Source organism: Eutrigla gurnardus (genome assembly GCF_963514095.1).
Source record: "Eutrigla gurnardus genome assembly, chromosome: 19".
NCBI classification, from domain to species: Eukaryota; Metazoa; Chordata; class Actinopteri; order Perciformes; family Triglidae; genus Eutrigla; species Eutrigla gurnardus.
The window spans coordinates 14,224,799-14,241,629 of NC_139930.1; the positions used below are offsets into that span (position 1 = coordinate 14,224,799).

At 42.0% G+C, this 16,831-nt stretch overlaps 2 protein-coding genes across 2 annotated transcripts in view; one reads left to right on the forward strand and one right to left on the reverse strand.

Annotated features, from left to right (window-relative positions):
* The window catches only part of sardh (sarcosine dehydrogenase), a 31,344-nt gene extending 29,353 nt beyond the window's left edge, over nt 1–1,991 (forward strand). Inside the window, exon 22 of the mRNA XM_084035854.1 lies at nt 862–1,991. Coding sequence (XP_083891980.1) covers nt 862–990 — 129 coding nt within the window. The 3' untranslated portion in view covers nt 991–1,991. The remainder of the gene's footprint in view (nt 1–861) is intronic.
* A 27-nt stretch (nt 1,992–2,018) lies between these two features.
* dbh (dopamine beta-hydroxylase (dopamine beta-monooxygenase)) lies at nt 2,019–15,934 on the reverse strand. Its single transcript, XM_084035855.1, has 12 exons — nt 15,388–15,934; nt 11,429–11,575; nt 10,424–10,681; nt 9,933–10,109; nt 7,601–7,703; nt 6,924–7,090; nt 6,648–6,791; nt 5,539–5,577; nt 5,111–5,170; nt 4,797–4,924; nt 4,378–4,537; nt 2,019–3,511 (listed from the first exon to the last, which is right to left on the reverse strand). The coding sequence occupies exons 1-12, from the start codon at nt 15,754–15,756 to the stop codon at nt 3,398–3,400; spliced, it is 1,866 nt and encodes a 621-aa protein (XP_083891981.1). The 5' UTR covers nt 15,757–15,934; the 3' UTR covers nt 2,019–3,397.
* Nucleotides 15,935–16,831: the final 897 nt, after the last annotated feature.

The window sequence follows — 16,831 nt, forward strand, 5'->3', positions numbered from 1 at the left end:
TATGAGACACCTCCCTGCAGAAAGGCACATTTGACATTCATGAACTGTAGTTGGCACACTGATCTTTCGTCATGTTGTAAAACTTGGGATTTAGATTGACTTTGGATTCACTTTGGAATCCTGGAGTCGTTTTCTATTGTAATAGAAAACAACAAGAGTGGCAACGGGCTTTTAGGAATCAAGGCCTAAGAGGATTTTGACGAAACACTTGAATGCAGCCAAATTCTGCAATGCAAAAATAAATGATGGATCCTTTTCTCGTTTGATGTTCAAACTGGCTAGTGTGTGTAATACTTGTCCAAAACTGAGACAAGGGCATCGACATCATTCCAGGTGTGCCTTTGCTTTAAAGTCATACGGCTGTAGAGTGCTTTGAGTCGGAGTAAAGGCAGGTTTGTTTGTTGGATAGAGGCTTTGATCACGATACTGCTCTCTCCACCGTGGAAGTAGTAAAATCTAAGTGGCGATGAGAGGGAGCTCTGTGTGTGCATGTGTGAATGAAAGAGTGACAGATCAGTGGCAGAGCTGCAGGGAGGGAAAAAGGGAGTTAGTGCGTGAAAATTAGCTCTCTGGGTTACAAGGGAGCTGACATTGACTCATGAGCGAATGGATTGCTCTCAGCGTTTTGTAACTCCTACGCCATTCTCTTCTGTCGGATAGGAACACCGTGAAATTGTCGGTTCTGGAGTGCTCTGCCAGCTGGGAACGCTAATTTCAAAAAGAGTGTGGATTAATTGGTCATCTCATTTTCGCACTCTGTTTTAATCTCCATCGACTCCCCATCTCGCGAAAATGTAAATGTCCTCCGTTTTTCCTCGTGTGATCTCTGTCTCTCTCTCTCTCTCTTCCTTTCTTTATTAGGTGAGCGCTGATTTCGTTAAGAGCGGCGAGTTCACCCTGGAGAGGATGGGAGTGGCGTACAAGGCCAAGGCCCACCTCAAATCCCCGTTCGACCCTGCGAATAAACGTGTCAAGGGCATCTATGATTGAGAAGAACCTGAAGAAAACGCACTGTGGTCGGAGAGCGGCAAGTTTTGCAACTGTGATATTTTTTTAAAGTGCAGCTGTTTTACTGTTAACCACTACTCTTATCATCTTGTTATCGCCAGTAATCAAATGAAGTCTCCCACTACACCAGGGTACACAAAAACAAAACACTTGAATGAGCCTTTTCTGGACATTTGGTACTCAAATAACAGCATGTTATCAATCTCTCTAAATCAATGTTCCTGACCGTTTTCACTGCCTCATATTTTCTTGCATAAGTAAACTAGACTAGACTAGAGTCTGACCCGGTTGGTTCACTTCACGTTTGACTCGTTGTCGGTAGTGATGGAAACTAACCGCTCCCGCAAATGCCAGCTGGCCAAAACGCCACGTAGTCCACACAATGTTTTCTCTGGGGAAGTTAAAAGCGTTGACAATGAAAAAGCGATACATCGTGCAGCCCTACCCAGCATGCAGCGTGCCTGTCTGCATCCCCTTCCTGTATAGATTCAATCCCATTATAGGTGACTGCCACCTAGTGTACAGAAAATGTATTTCAACAAAATAAACACGAACTAATCGCCTTTTATTATAGATAGGCGAGCCGTTACTTGTTAGGTCTCTAATTCTGAGTGTTTATCAGAGTTGGATGGAAAGAGGGAAAAAAAGCATCCTGAGGCACAGAATACCAGCTGGGCACAAGACACTGCTGGAGAAAAAACAAGTTTTATCAGAAAGCAGCTGTTACTAAGTCTCTTGTTTTCTGATCCGTCCCCCCTGTAGCTGTACTCTGCAGTGTTAAACTGCAGACCGGCCTCAGACAAACCGGGTCTCACTCCTAACTTGTCAAATACGAAGCATCGGGGTGTCAACTAACACAGGACTTTCATCCAGGAAACCGCTGTTTGTGTCCCGTGCAAAACTAAAAGTAGATGTTTTTACGTGAATCATGTATCTAGTCATGCGATCCGTTATGTTAACGTCAAACCGTCGTTTCCCTTAACCTAACTAAGTGGTTTTGTTGCCTAAACCGAACTTCCTGTGAAAGTTTATCTTAAAGGGCCCTACGCATGTTCAAACTGACACTAAAAGGGTATATCGATAGGCAGATACAGATTGATATGCATTATATATATATACACCAATCAGCCATAACATTATGACCTCCTGCCTAATATTGTGAAGGACCCACTTTTGCCGACAAAACAGCCCTGAGCCGTCCAGGCCTGGACTCCACTAGACCTCTGAAGGTGTGCTGTGGTGTCTGGCAATTTAGAGTCATCCGTTAATCGAACCTGCTTGTGTTTGCACTGTGGGAGGAACCCGGAGAGAACCCACGCCAACACGTGCTCCATATAAACTCCATAGAAAACAGCTAACACATTTGCTAGCTAGGCAGCTGTTGCGTTCTTTGTCTTAAACACACATCGTGTTAGCGTAGATGCAATATACTGTACACAGCTGCGATACCTAACATAGAATTTGATGTTTTCTGACAGTGTTTGCATCCACTTACACCAACACAGTGGCCAAACAAAAAACAAAGTTCATCACATACACGTTGTGAACAGCAGTGGAAAGAGCGTATCAAAGTCGAAGAAGGCATTTTTATGTATGGGTACTACTTTCTGTTTTGCTGCACGTTCAGCACAAAATGTTTACTAATGTGAAATGATTCATTGATTCGGCCCAGAAGCCCATTAATCATTGAAATGGTTGTTCTCCGTAGTGGCTTTGCTTAATAACAAGATTTATATGGGAAATGTAAAAACAGACTGATGAAACACTATCACTTCTGGTCCTCTACCACCATATGTCCACAGAGTTTTCTTTCTTATCCAGTTCATAGAATTATTTTTCTCCTGAGGTGTGATGTGAATATTGCAAAATGATAGAAAAATAGGTGAAATGTATTCTTAATTGTTGAGAAAGAGAATTGTTTGACCATATATTGTTTCAGATAACAAAAAATGACCAGTAAAATTGTAAATGTAATGTTGAACTACTCATTTAATTCGTCCAAAGCATTTTTTGTTTTAATAAATTCATTTTTAAGTGCCTACATTTTTTTTTTGCAACATTTATTATTTAACACACAAAACACTATAAAAGTACTAAATTAAAATTAGTCATTTTATTTCTTCATATTATGTCAAGGAATACTAACTACTTTTAAACACTTTAATCGCCAGCATCAATTAGATAGTCAATTAAAAGTAATTACATGTCCACTTCTTTGAAACATGACATAGAACTAGGATTATTATTAATCATTATCACTCATTTATGTGCACTGATAATAACAGACGGGGGATAAAAGCATAGGATAACAGCAGGTATTTCACAGAGATGAAACCCACAGTAAATTCTGTAAACTCTCATACTGAAGCATGCTGTGACGTTCTCCCGCTCACACTGAGGGTGTAAGGGGTCGGCTGGTGGGATGTGCTCCTCCCTCACAGGGGTAGTGAGGTTTTTCGAGGATGGAGGTAACCACCGGTACGGCTTGTTTGTCCCAGTCCCCCTGCAGAAACACATTTACGATGTCGGTCATGACATTTGATGGGTTGTTTGGCAAAAAAACAGACCGTATCCTTGATATTTAGAGCGCAAGGTTTTATTAGATAACTGCATTGTACGATATATCGAGCCTGCCGTCCAAAAAATGCACCGAGGCCATTTCTTTGTGTTTCTTTGAGTGCATTTTTTTTCTGGCAGACAAAAGACTGAAAATGCTGCTTTCCACTCTTTCACAAGGTCCAGTTCCCCGACACGAGCAATGTTTTTTTTTGTGACATAATCAATTCCGCTTTAGTGTTTCGCCACTTCATCAGTCAATTTCGTTCTGCCGACGATGTCGTCCCTGATCATCTCCTCAATCAGTGGAGGTGAAAGCAGGTGTGCATCATTATCATTAAGGCCTGGAAGCAGCAGGGGGATTGGACACGGACGAGAGATGGAAAGACGGGTAGAAGACTAAATGTAAACGTTAGAGATTGTATCGCCTTGTACCATCACACGTTTTTTGCCTCTCACCATTTTTTCGTTAATAAAAATTCACTTTATTTTGCTAAAAGGAGTTGGTGCCTTGAACACCATTCCTTGCTTAGTTTTCTGCTGTGTCAACGGCACGAAAAGTTAACACTGCGAGAGCCCGACTACACACCCTCGGCTGCTGAAATGCTTTGAGATGATTTCACGCATGGCGGCTTCACCCAAAATATCTTGAAAGCAGACGCAGTCAAAGTCTTTCAGCTGCCCTCCAGTGGTAGCAGCGTTAATGGAAATCCTGCCACGTTTGGAGTTGAAGGTAACGAAATAACATATTAAACTAAATACGCAGTGATCCTTTCTGACCTGTGTGTGTGTGTGTGTGTGTGTGTGACTTACAGGAAAGAGGCGTGCACTCGACTGGTTGCAGTGCATGGAGTAGGGGGCCGTGTTGTAAAGCGAGTCCAGCACCTCGCCGGTGAACGCGTCCCACTGTAGCTGAGAAAACTGCTCCGTCACGTCAACCTCGCCGCACACACACTGGTCGTTTCCGTGGAACCTGCAGGGAGGAGCGAGGTTGAAGGAAAGTCGATAAAGGAGGGAGGCAGAGTGAGATTGAGAGAGGAGGGAGAGATTGGAAGAGCAGTTAGAATTGGCATCGGGAGAAACACGGTTTCACTTTAAAGGACAAAGCATCTGGTTTTCAAGATTAAAAGAAGTAATCACATCTCTGGTTCCTGTGAGTGAAGGGCAGAGGGGGGAGGGAGGGGATGCTGAAACGCAGAACAAGACGACTTGAGGAGAGAGAGAGATGTTACCTGTTTATGAAGTTAAAGTACTTCTGTAGGTATCCTGGGTCGACGTGGCTCTTGCAGAGCTCCAGTTTGGTTCGAGGGTAGTAGTGAACGTAGTTAACGCACATCTCCTCCATGATGCCAAATCCTCCCTGAGGACACAAAGAGATTTGGATGGAGGTGTAGTCGTACAGTACAACAGGCGGAGGGAGGTATTGGGGAGGGAGAGATGAAAGGATTACAAGAAAGATGGAGGGAGGAGAGAGATTAGAGGAGGCGATACGATTATTCCGTTGAAAGTGGGGTTTTTTTTCCATATATAATGGTTTGCTCCTCACCACTGTAGGTTTGCTCCTGTCTTCTGTGTTGTAAGTACACTTTGTTATGAGGACGTCACCCTGCATCAGACACAAACACCAGCATTTTTATGTTTAACAAAGATCACTGACAATAATAAAAAAATAAAAAAATCTTTTTTTTCACACTTTTTTGGAGCTCAGCTGTCTTGTGTCTCCTGAGAACTTCCTATTTCACAGCCGGCCCCTATTTCCACTCCATTTAAGCACCTTATACAGCTGCGAGGTATTCTAATTCAATACTTTAAATGCACGGGAAAAAATACATCTGGGGCTCTCCCATTCAGAAGTAATTGGCTGAGCTTGCCGAATAGTAAATCTGAATGTAACATCTGCACAGTGGAAAACTAAAGCATGTAATAGTCATTGATTTAGTAAAATGTAGGCGTGGTAACCTATTTTATACTTACGGGTAAAACCTTCGTCAATTTCTTTAGAACTCTGATCGTCTGTAAGAAAGAAGACAAAAACACTGCAGTAAATGGAAAATCCATCCAACATTCATTTTGTGGACTCTGTTGTTGAACACTAAACCTAGAATGATGGTTCGCTGACTGTGATCTTAGTAGATAGACTAGAGTAGGGCTTTGTTGAAGTTATTCTAAAGTAATAGAAATGTTATTTATTCCAAACGCAAAGAAATGAAACACTAGTTGCTTTTGATTTCCTTGGAGGCAGCTTTCATAGTTGTTAGATGTGTGTGTGTGTGTGTGTGTGAGAGAGAGAAAAGGTCTATTAGCTTTGCTTAGAATGGTTTGATAAAGTCTTCATTTGCCTATAATGAGGCTGCAGGATTTGAAACGACACCGCCACACAGGTACTCAGATTTGTCTGACATCAACAGCAGCTGGAGATTTTATCAGGCGGTCTAGCAGATGTCCTTCTCTGCCCAGCGTGTGCGCGTGTGTGTGTGTTTGTGTGTGTGTGTACCTGCCCCAGGATACTGTGCATTTAAAAGAAGACAACAGATGTCGTCTGCTGCCTCTAAGCAATGTTAATGTTGTTGTGTTGACTGTCAAGTTGATCTTTTCTGTAATTCGTTCTTTTTATTCTGCTGTCATGTGGATGGACATTATAGTGTGCTTTACCATACGAGGCCTGACTGATATAATTGTAATTGATCATAAAAGGGTTATGTCTTTCTGTAGAATACCGGCAAAATGCACAAGAGCTTCGATAAAAGCTCATGTCTTTACTCCTGTTGGAGTAACTATAAAAAACTACTATATACTATATTTTCTTCGTCTGTAAAGAAGGACCGTCAAGCCTGTGCTTGTAATTTTCAGCTCGTATATATATGGCTCACAAACTGTGAAATTAAAGAAACTCTAAGCCGTTATTGAAATGAGGTGGCAGCTTTTTATTTTCAAAGGTGTAATAACAGCAGAGGATAATCTTTGTCCCATTGGTACACGACTCTGTGTGATACGAAAGTAAAGTTTTAAACTAATATTATCCCATTTAAGATACAACGCACGAAGGTGTTCCTCAGGGTAAACTGAGCCCTGCTGTTGCTCACCTGGTAGTGTGTACTGAAGTGCTGGTCCTCTTGTACCACCTCCAGCTCTTTGCCTCCCCTCACTAAAACCGTCCTCACCCCACGGCCCGCCAGGTGTGTGTGCAGCTGGGATGCAAATATATAGATGCCTCCTGCAGGAAAAGCCTAGACAGAGAAACAGACCTTTTAAAGTGAAGCTCCAACCCAGATTTTTGTGCTTGAGGGACCAAAACTTGAAAAAGTGTGTGGCACGACAGCTGAAATATTGGCCTAGCGTTCTTTCTTTTTTTTACGTACAGTCTGGGTACACTTGGAGCTGCAATATCCATTGAGATAGAAGGTTTGTTGCTTGGGTGGGATCGCCATGATGGGAGTGTAAACGAGGCCCAGCTCCATGATCCCTGCATCGTAGCGCCTCAGACTGGGGGTGTAATGCAGCCGTATCCCCGATGAGTCACGGCGGCCTGCGTGGAGATTAACACGGCAGATTAAAAGATGTACGATTTCATCACATTCAAATACCAACCAGAATCATTGTGCACCGTCAACCCTCTAAAGACGTGAGATGCTAAATACATAAGAGGAATCCAGATCGTGATCACACCAGTGTTGCGGCAAAGCCTTTGATGCATCTCTCTTGAATTGCGGGACAGTTTGAAGGAAGAGATAAGACGATGCGCAAAATTGTAACCGAATAAAACACTGAAGCAAGAAAGAAGTGCAGAGAATAAGACGATGGTTATAGAGGATGTATGTGCGTATTGTAAGGTCAGATCAGGATAAGGAAGGCAAAGTCTGCGGTGGACTCATACAGAGGAGATCAAAAGGTATATCTGGAAAATTTTAAATAAATCTCTCCGTGGACGATAAGCCCGGCACTCAGCGGGGGAAGTAGAGAGAATCCTGCTGCGTGTTCGTGTGTGTAAAAGAGAGAAAAAAGGCTGAGTGCACGTGTTAACGTGGACTGTATGTACCAGAGAGGAGGAGGGGGTTGTGGTAATGGACCTCCAGACGGAGGAACCTTGAGGAACCTGGTCCACCCATAGGCATCCCTGCATCAGAAGGATAGTAAAAAGCCTGCAAACACAAACACACAATCTTTAAAACCTCTAAATCATGCACCGCTACTTTGAAGGTATAGCGAAGGCTCTTTTTCACATACAGATGGTTTAGAGCTCTTGAGTAAGAAAAATGTTTATTCTTTATGTGCAAAAGTCAAAATACATGTGAATTTTTTATTCCTGATTTTACATGATAGCTCCATATTTTATATATATATTGTTTATATATTAGGAAACTCAAATGCCCAAAAGAGAAATAAAAACACATTTAAAAGTCTCAAATGTTAATGATGGAGGTGAGAAAACAACTACAACTAAAAACAACCCGATTCCTGCGTGTTGAAACGCATATATCCATCCCATCTTGACATCTGTTTCTCAAACACAGATAAGAGTTTTTCATATCGTCCACTGTAGAATGGCTTAAAAATCAATTACAGGCTTGCCTAATCCACCTCAAACCACCAAAGTGATCCTAGTCAAAGTGGCACAGCTAAGGAATCACAATTCTATCAAGTCTTATTCATATTCTTTCCACACTGCGGAGATAATAGATTGCCTCTCTGGCTCTACTCGTGTGGTTCTCTACTATGTTTGAGGATGGCCTCTAAAAATAAAGCCATGCCTACTCACAAACTCCCGAGCACCCACAGATTCTAAAATTGTAACTGGAACAGAATTTAAGACATAAGGGGTTTAAAACTTATTGTGATGCAAAAAAGCTGATCACTGACACTAAATCAGTTGTTCCTTGTTTAGAATCTTCAAATGTCTTCAAGGTCTTTTGAGCCAACTCAAGCCATTTCTATTGATTATTTCTTTGCAGAGAAAGGTGTGTGTTCTCGTATGGATGCGCCCTCTTCGATGCCGATTGGACTTATGAGGTATATTTTCATTGTCTTCCTCTTTAACTCCTTGGTGTATGTGCTATTCTGCTTTAAAAAACACACATTTTTGAGTCACCTCTGGGTGTCAGACCTTTTTATATCTTGACGTTTATCAGAGAAACTTGTTTGGATTCATCACCAGTGTCTTTTCAGACCACCTCAAGCCACTTCTGCTGATACACACAGTGTGTAATGGAAGAGGGAATTGTTTCATTGAATCTCGTTTGATGTCCAAACAACACGCATCTCTTTTTCTCTCTGGCGCTGTCTTCTCTCGTACAAATCCTGACAGCGTTGGGTATTATTGTTTCTCTCCTCTTTCAAACTTCCCCCCATCTCCTCCCTTTGTTTTGTGTTATTTGCAAGGCCACGTTTCCCTTCTGATGCGGTGCCGGGGAGAATGAAACAACACTATTAAGAGGTGATGAAAGAGGCCTGAATATTTCCCACCTAATCTCGTCTTCGCGGCTCACAGAAGGCATCCTGCTTGTTTTTGTTTGGCTGGCAGATAATCCAATCAGAGAGGGGGCCAGGCTGGCTGTGATACAGTGGGGAGCGGAGCAGAGAAATATGGTGACAGGCTCACCGTTCCCCTGTCCTCTTTGCTTTATGTGACCAGCAGGCTGCTTGCTTGCCTGCTCGGTCAGCCGACTGGTTGGTAGCCGTGGCACGCAAGGGAGGTGATTTAATGCCTAATAAATGACTAACGGACTAGCTGGCGGCTAAGGAAACATGCCTTTCTCCAGCCGTGACTATATTTTTTGCCACCTTTTTAGCTGGCTGGCTAGTTGACAAGCTGACTGTCAGAGCCGGAGCCAAGTTGTTAGGATTGCTCATCGTTTTGGCCACTTGATTGAGAATATCAGCTATGATGATATCTGCCTTCTACCGACAAGCATAAATGTTTGGCTTTGAGTTGCCGTGTACAGATTGTCAACCAGTTGAATAACCGCATGCGAGTGTGCTAACACAGACCGTCTCTGAGCTCTTGATACACTTGTGCTGCATATAGGATCATCTTTACAAGGTTTTCTGCTTGCAGTCTTATCTCCTCCATCCTAGGCGTGGATGTTACTTGAATAGGAGTTTTTATCTCTCATAATCGGTACAAGGACAGGACCAAACTCAAGATTTATTCCAACTATTGGAAAGCTTTTATGTCTATTAAAAACATGCCCATGTAGAGTTTATTCTGCTTTATCTGATGGTGTTTTGTTGCATCAAGGGGTGATTTTCTTTGGGTTACGGCTTGGGTTTTATTTGCATGATAAAAGTTATATTGAGTTATATACTCAGGAAGATGCCCATAAGGACAGAAGTAATAGGGATGTGTGTGGGTGTCTTTTTCCCCATCATACCTCAGCACCCATAGCCCATGCGGCGAGCACGTGGCGGCAGAAGTTGAGCTTGCCCGGCTTCATCTTGTCATCACAGGAGCCGCTGTACTCTGGAACGTCGCGGACATCCGGAGAACATTCAAACACTTCCATGTGATGCACGATGGCCTCGTTACCTGGAGTTATCGCTGACTCAAACTGACGGGAACGGAGAGAGGTGGAAAAAAAAAAGAAACAGGTAAAAGAAAGAAGTGTGAATCCTGCTTTGGCAATACTGCTACCTCAACACAGGCCTGTCAATAAAAACACCATTGAACTAGATTATATAAAACATGCTCTGCAATAGCAACTCTAATTTATTTTTTTATTTTTTTCTGGCATAGACGCCTTTTATTTAGCAGTGGACAGAGAGGAAACATGGGAGAGAGAGGGGGATGTGACATGCAGCAACGGTGTAATGTATCTGTTCATAATCCTGAGAAAAAGTAATGTGAGAGGCATTTGTAGGCTACCATAACAATGTGGTTCTTGGGCATGTTTTCAGGCAGCTTCTGTATGAAGCACCAGTAGGTGGTCTCTTGATGTGGGATGACGACGTTTGGCGCCAAGACGTCCAGCGTCTGCATATCTGGAGGCAGGGTGGGCGACGGCGTGTCGGGCCGCAGCATCAGCACCCTCTGAAGCCCCGTGTGGATCCGGGACAGGTTCAGCTGCTCCAGTGAGGCGAGTGGTTCATCCAAAATCCCATAGATCATATGCACGGTTCCCTCCTGAGCAATCGAGAAAAAAAAATCAGAAAAGATGCTTCAAAACAGAACATGAAAAACAGGGATGTTTTTTAAATGAATAGATTTGTTATGACAGAGTACTTTTCATTATGTTGTCATGGTGATGACCATTGGTTTTTGTGTCTGCAACTTGGAGGTCTAATGCAGCACCATGGTAACCATAATCATTATAATGAATGTTTCAGTGGAAATTGCTTGCTGATCAGTCCCAATACGAGGGTTTTATATTCACACCATAACACCACGAGCTCTCCGTGATAATCTGTCTCATTGCCTTTTGCTTTATGCACTAAAGACTGCGATGAAAATATCTCAAACTGCAGACACGCACTCTCCCACGTAGAGTGCAAATGCACTGTGTCATCACACGAGTGTGCACTCAAACGCCATCTTTCCCGCCTTCCCGTTGTCTTCTCGTCACCTGCCAACTGTCAAGTTCAGTCGGTTCAGGACTGAGTGATAAGTGTGCTCGCCCTTTGCCTGCATGCACTTGGGCAGAATGGATGGGTAACATGAATGTAGGAGGAAAATCCTCCTGTAAATCAGTTAATTTGTACAGCACTTTTCATAAAGGTCAGCAGTTAACAGGATGAATTAGACGGCAGAAAGATAAACGGTAGAACAATGGGGGGGCAAATTCCTTTTGTGAAGATGTCCAGCACAACATCCTTAATATGCAGGAGTCCATGCTCCGTTCGCTCAGAAAGCATGAACGTGTTAACGACATACTTCTATGAGGTAATCTCTGGGATCACAGGTGCTGAACGGTCTCTTGAAAAGCAGGTAGAATCCGTCAGGTTTGTCTTTGGCTTCCATCAGCTCGTAGTCTTGTTGGCTGTCCAGTGAAACGTGACCCTCGCTGTCGCTCCATGCATCCTGAAGGAGGAGACACACATCACGTTGATGAACCAAACCTGTAGATGTTAGCACCAACGAGCATGTTGATATGAGTACATCAGACTATGGATAATCTATGTATAAGACTAAGGTACTGATAAACCATTAAGGGTTTCTTTCTTCTCTTTCCTATTTAGAAAGAGGAATGGTGTGTGTATTTGGGCGTAGTAGAGCTGGTTCACTATGTGAATCTCATTATTCATCTTCATCCATTACTGAAGAAATTTCAAGCCAGCCACAAATGTTATAAATTAAATAGCAGGGGGGAAAAAAGCAACTAGTGGTTGAATTAGGCTGAAAATGATATGAAGGGAATCGAGACACAAGAGAAAGCTTATAATAATGTTATCAATAATGTTGCTATTGTTTGTTAATTTTAAGACCAACTCAAACCTACACCAAGAGGTTTCAGAGAAACCGGTAAATGTGAGGTGGTTGGTGTTGAAACCTTCCCCACCTGCTGTACAAGATTCCACGTCTCTGCCAGGAGGCTTTGCAGCAGCTCCGTCTCTCTGCTCCTGTTATGTTTCTCACATTCATATCTGTCCAGAATAGCACCCAAGATCTCTGTATTCCTCTTTAAATCTCGGTCACTCTTATATAACTGTTCCACATGAACGACAAGCGATGAGGCCAAAGATGATGTAAATAAATACATTATATATAAATCTGAGGGAAAATGTGTGAAGTATACAGTCTGTGTTATTGTATGTACAGAATACACCGTCTACGACCCGAAGAGACAAAGATGTCTACCTTAATTTTAAAAGATCTGAAGTTCTAAGACTTGAAGTCGTCATGTTTATGTATAAATTTGATGTTGTGGTTATAGTTATGTTCAGCTTAATGTTAAAGAAGGCAGGGAAGGGCTGCACCTCCAGTAGCCACTTCGTCAAGCTCCTGAAGTTCGGGAACGGCGCCCCTCATCTCTGGAGGGGATGAGTCCGCATTAACCATCCGGTGACCTACGCCCAGCTCAAGGCTCTAAAAACAGTTTTGTATGCTGTGTGACTCCCCAGTCGACACTGTGGAGACCCCCGGCTTCCTCGGCACCATCATTACATCACTGTCCCCTCATCTGGTTCAAACCAGCCACTGCCACAGCGTATCATTCGCTCTGCAGGAAAAAAAGTCGACTGGCTGCAATCTGCCACCTCTCCAGGACCCTGAGGCGGGCAGGAAAGATCGTGGCCGACCCCTCTAACCCTGGACATAAACCTGTTTGAGTCACTACCCTCTGGCAAGAGGTTACGGCCTATCGAGACCTTGAGCTGATTGAGCTCGCAGGAAGAGGTTCGGTGATCTTTAAACTTGCTGGGTGGAATCTTTTCTCTTCTGTTTAGATTTCAATTACCAGGAAAAAATAGAAAAATGCCTTCTGTCATTATATGTCTGGTATGATATCATGAGACACAATCTCAAAAAAATTCAAATCTCCACGGCCTGATTTAAAAAGGGGGATTTCAGTCATCCTTGAACCAGAGTATGTGTGTGTAATTATAAAAAATAATTATAAAGCACAAAACTAAACCATACATCCACATTTACAAGCATCCCTTGATTGTCATAAAACGAAGTGTTTGCCGCAAAGGTAGTTTACTATCCTTCTGGAGGTCTAATTTGTTGATCGCCGTTAATAGCAACATATGGAATAAATGTGCTGGCGTAATGAGACAGACTGCTCGGGGACTTATGAGACACAAGTGTGTCTCGTCCTCGTCCTCTGCAGTCTAATCACAAAAGGGATTCACAGCAGACATTTCTTTTTTTAAGTGTTTTATCTCTGCTGAATAAGTCAATAAAACCCAACATTTTAATGGAGTTGTCTGGACTGTTTTTAAAAAAGAAATCCTGTTTTAATCCAATGCATAGCAATCAGCATTACGTCAAATAATATTACATTTTATGATTCTTTATCCATTACTACAAAGACAGGCGGATGAGGAGCAAATATGTCATTCTCAGCAAAAAAAAAAGTGTTAAGCTTTGGAGGGTTATGGTTAAACATTTTTAAAAAGTGGTGAAAATACAGCACGACAATAGCAGAAGAATTTTGTAAAATATTTATGACTTTTTACCCCATCAACATATTTTTTTATCTTATTGTTTGAAATTAGTCAGTTTCTCAGTTTATATTGAAGTTATTCTAAAATTTGATTTTACATTCTGTTCTTGTGTTAATAATGTGATACATACAGAAGCGTATTGTATTCACTTGAGTAATTTTTTTTTGGGTTTGTTTTTTGAAGTAATTATTCCTGTTTTTCTGAGTAATTTATTTCTGTGGTCTGTTTTTCTGAGTAATTTTTTTTGTTTGGTTGTTTTTCTGACTAATTATTTTTCCTGATTTTCTGAGTAATTCTTTTCCTGTTTTTCGGAGTAATTTTTTTTCTGTTTTTCGTGGTAATTTTTTTTCTGTTTTTCGGAGTAATTTTTTTTCTGAATTATCGCGATACTTCGAACTCCCGCGAGAACCTCCAACCTGCAAGTGACTCCCATGGACCTGTAGTGACTCCTGCATACACATGCCCCATCTTCAGCTATTCAGCCGCAAAGTCCTCAGGTGCCTGCGTAAAGTGGATACACTTATGGTAATACCATCTATATGACTCAAAGACAGGACTATCTCCCAGTGTCTTAATCCCAGATCAAAGTAGAACTTGATCAAACTAAACAAGTCGGTCATGTTGGCCTCCATTATCGAGCTTTCACAAAGGAATGAATGCGTCTATTGTTTCAAATGCTGTCTAAACTCAGAAAAAAAATTATTCAGAAAATCAGAAAAAAATTACTCCGAAAAACAGAAAAAAAAAAAAATACTCCGAAAAACAGACCAAAAAAAAATTACTCAGAAAAACAGACAAAAAAAATTTACTCAGAAAAACAGACCAAAAAAATTACTCCGAAAAACAGACCAAAAAATTAATTACTCCGAAAAACAGACCAAAAAATTAATTACTCAGAAAAACAGACCAAAGAAATAAATTACTCCGAAAAACAGACCAAAGAAATAAATTACTCAGAAAAACAGAAATATTTACTCCAAAAAACGAACCAAAAAAAAATTACTCAAGTGAATGCAATACGCTTCCGTAGATACAGATCAAGAAGGGCGGATCTGATTTTTCTAAGTGAGATGCATCAGAACTGATTCTGGATCATTTTCAGCTGCAATTAGTATTCCCCCTTCTTACTGCTTCTAATTGATATTTCCATATAAACCCTATGGACAAAATGCAAATGAACAAGAAGGTCAGTTGATTTTCTGAAAAAAAAAACGATGAGGACATTTCAGGAAAAGAATCTTAGATTTGTTTTCCTTGCGTGTGTCAAAATGAAAATGAGGCATTTTAAACATCTTAATCAGCACGGGATTTAATTTTGATATGCTAATATCTGCTAATGATTCCCAGATGAACTTCAGCTATTAGTGCAGTTTGAGTGATTTCCAATTAGCAAGGGTTGATAACATCCTTTGAGACTATGTGATCATAAAGCAAGCCGTCCGCCGGCTCCTCTTACACAAACACCGCAGACAGAGGGGAATCTCCACTAAGGACTTTCATGTAATCCCTGTGCATTTATGAATTTGACATGGCACCAAGTGGAAAAAAACTTGGAAAAGCAAGTGAGAAAGACAAAACTGACAAAGACATTTTATGTAGAAAGATATCCATTTTAGATGCATCAGTCTGTATAATCAGTCTGCGTTTTTACGGATTTATCCCTCAAATTATTTGAAATTCAATAATTTAGAAGATCTTCCAGGTAACGCATATATTCCTGCTTACCCCGAAGTAGCTGTTAGCTCCAGAGTCCCATAGCACCACCAGGTCAGCGTTGGTGAGCTCCCCGCGGTCAGACATCCCCAGGACCACGCCGTGTTTAATGTCTGCGACCCTCAGCTCCATGTAAACCTCCTGGTCGGCGTAGCTGATGTTCCAGGCCAGCTGGATATCCCCGAGTGGGTCAAGGGGCACGTGGAAGGGCATGGGGAGGGGTGGGAGAGGGCCGGATGGATTTGTTTTAAGGCTGGACACTTCAATGGCACCGGTGGGCGCCTGATATGAAGCCACCAAGATGACCATTAGAGCAGCCAGGGCGGTGAAGTACATGATGGTGATGTCTTGAAGGCGAAGTTCCTTATTGCAGATTCTCATAGCCCAATCGATATGGCAGAGATGTTCTTTTTCCACTTCTGTTTTGTCTTCTTCAGTCTTTTAAACCAGAGCTGATGTGCAGTTTGATCCAGGGAAATGCGCTGTAGAGTTTTACTTCTCCAAACTCCAACATTCACTGCTCTTGTTTGCCTTTTCAGCTCCGCTCTCCTTTCTGGCCACAGTGGACTCGGTGTCTCCCATGCAGCGGTCAGGTGAGGTTGTTTCCTTTTCTTACTATGTTTTCTATCCACTCAGACTTTTTTGAAAAGTTTGACTCTCTTTTGAGTTCCACTAAACTTTACAGTCTTCAGGTCTCTCTGTTTCTAAGCCCTCGTCTCTCTCTCCTCTGAGCGACTGCTCCGTCTCTCACTGTCTCACCCTCCTCCCCGGGTTTTAAGAGACTCCTCCCTTGTGAGTTGTCTGTTTTTATCTAACCTAATGGTATTACATTTGTTGAGGAAAATTGGATTGTATCCTTTAAGCCCTGGGGTCAACCATGATTCTGCACATCTGCCCGCCCCTAATTGATCCAAATCCATCCATGGACATTATCAATGACAATCTGCTTAGAGCAACTAAACTTTATTGCTCGTTCCATCTGTCTTTTTTTGTTGCTTTTTGGTAATGTATCATACATTTGTATTTGTTTGTACATTTAAAATAAAAATAAGTATCCCAGACACTCACCTGGCTTGTTGGCTCCCTCGTCGTCCGTCCAGCTAGCTTGCATAGTTTCTAACTGCTGGCTAGCGTTAGCCTAGCTTAGAACCTACCGCGATTCGCGCGTTGATTTTTAATTTATTTACCGCGACGGGCAATTCCTTACAAACGACCGTCTGAGGCGGGATTCAGCTTCAACTTCTGACACCATGAAACATGTACTGTTCATGTCGTAATGTATAGTTCCAGACGGGAGACAACTAGCACACTTTATTGACTGTCAACCTGCATACTTCCTGTAAGTCCGTCACCTTATATGTTCCCCATAGAACAGGTAAACATACAGGCTATTTGATTCAAAGCGAATTTAGGGGACAACAGGCGCTTGTGGAGGCATAAACAAGGCTTTAATGCA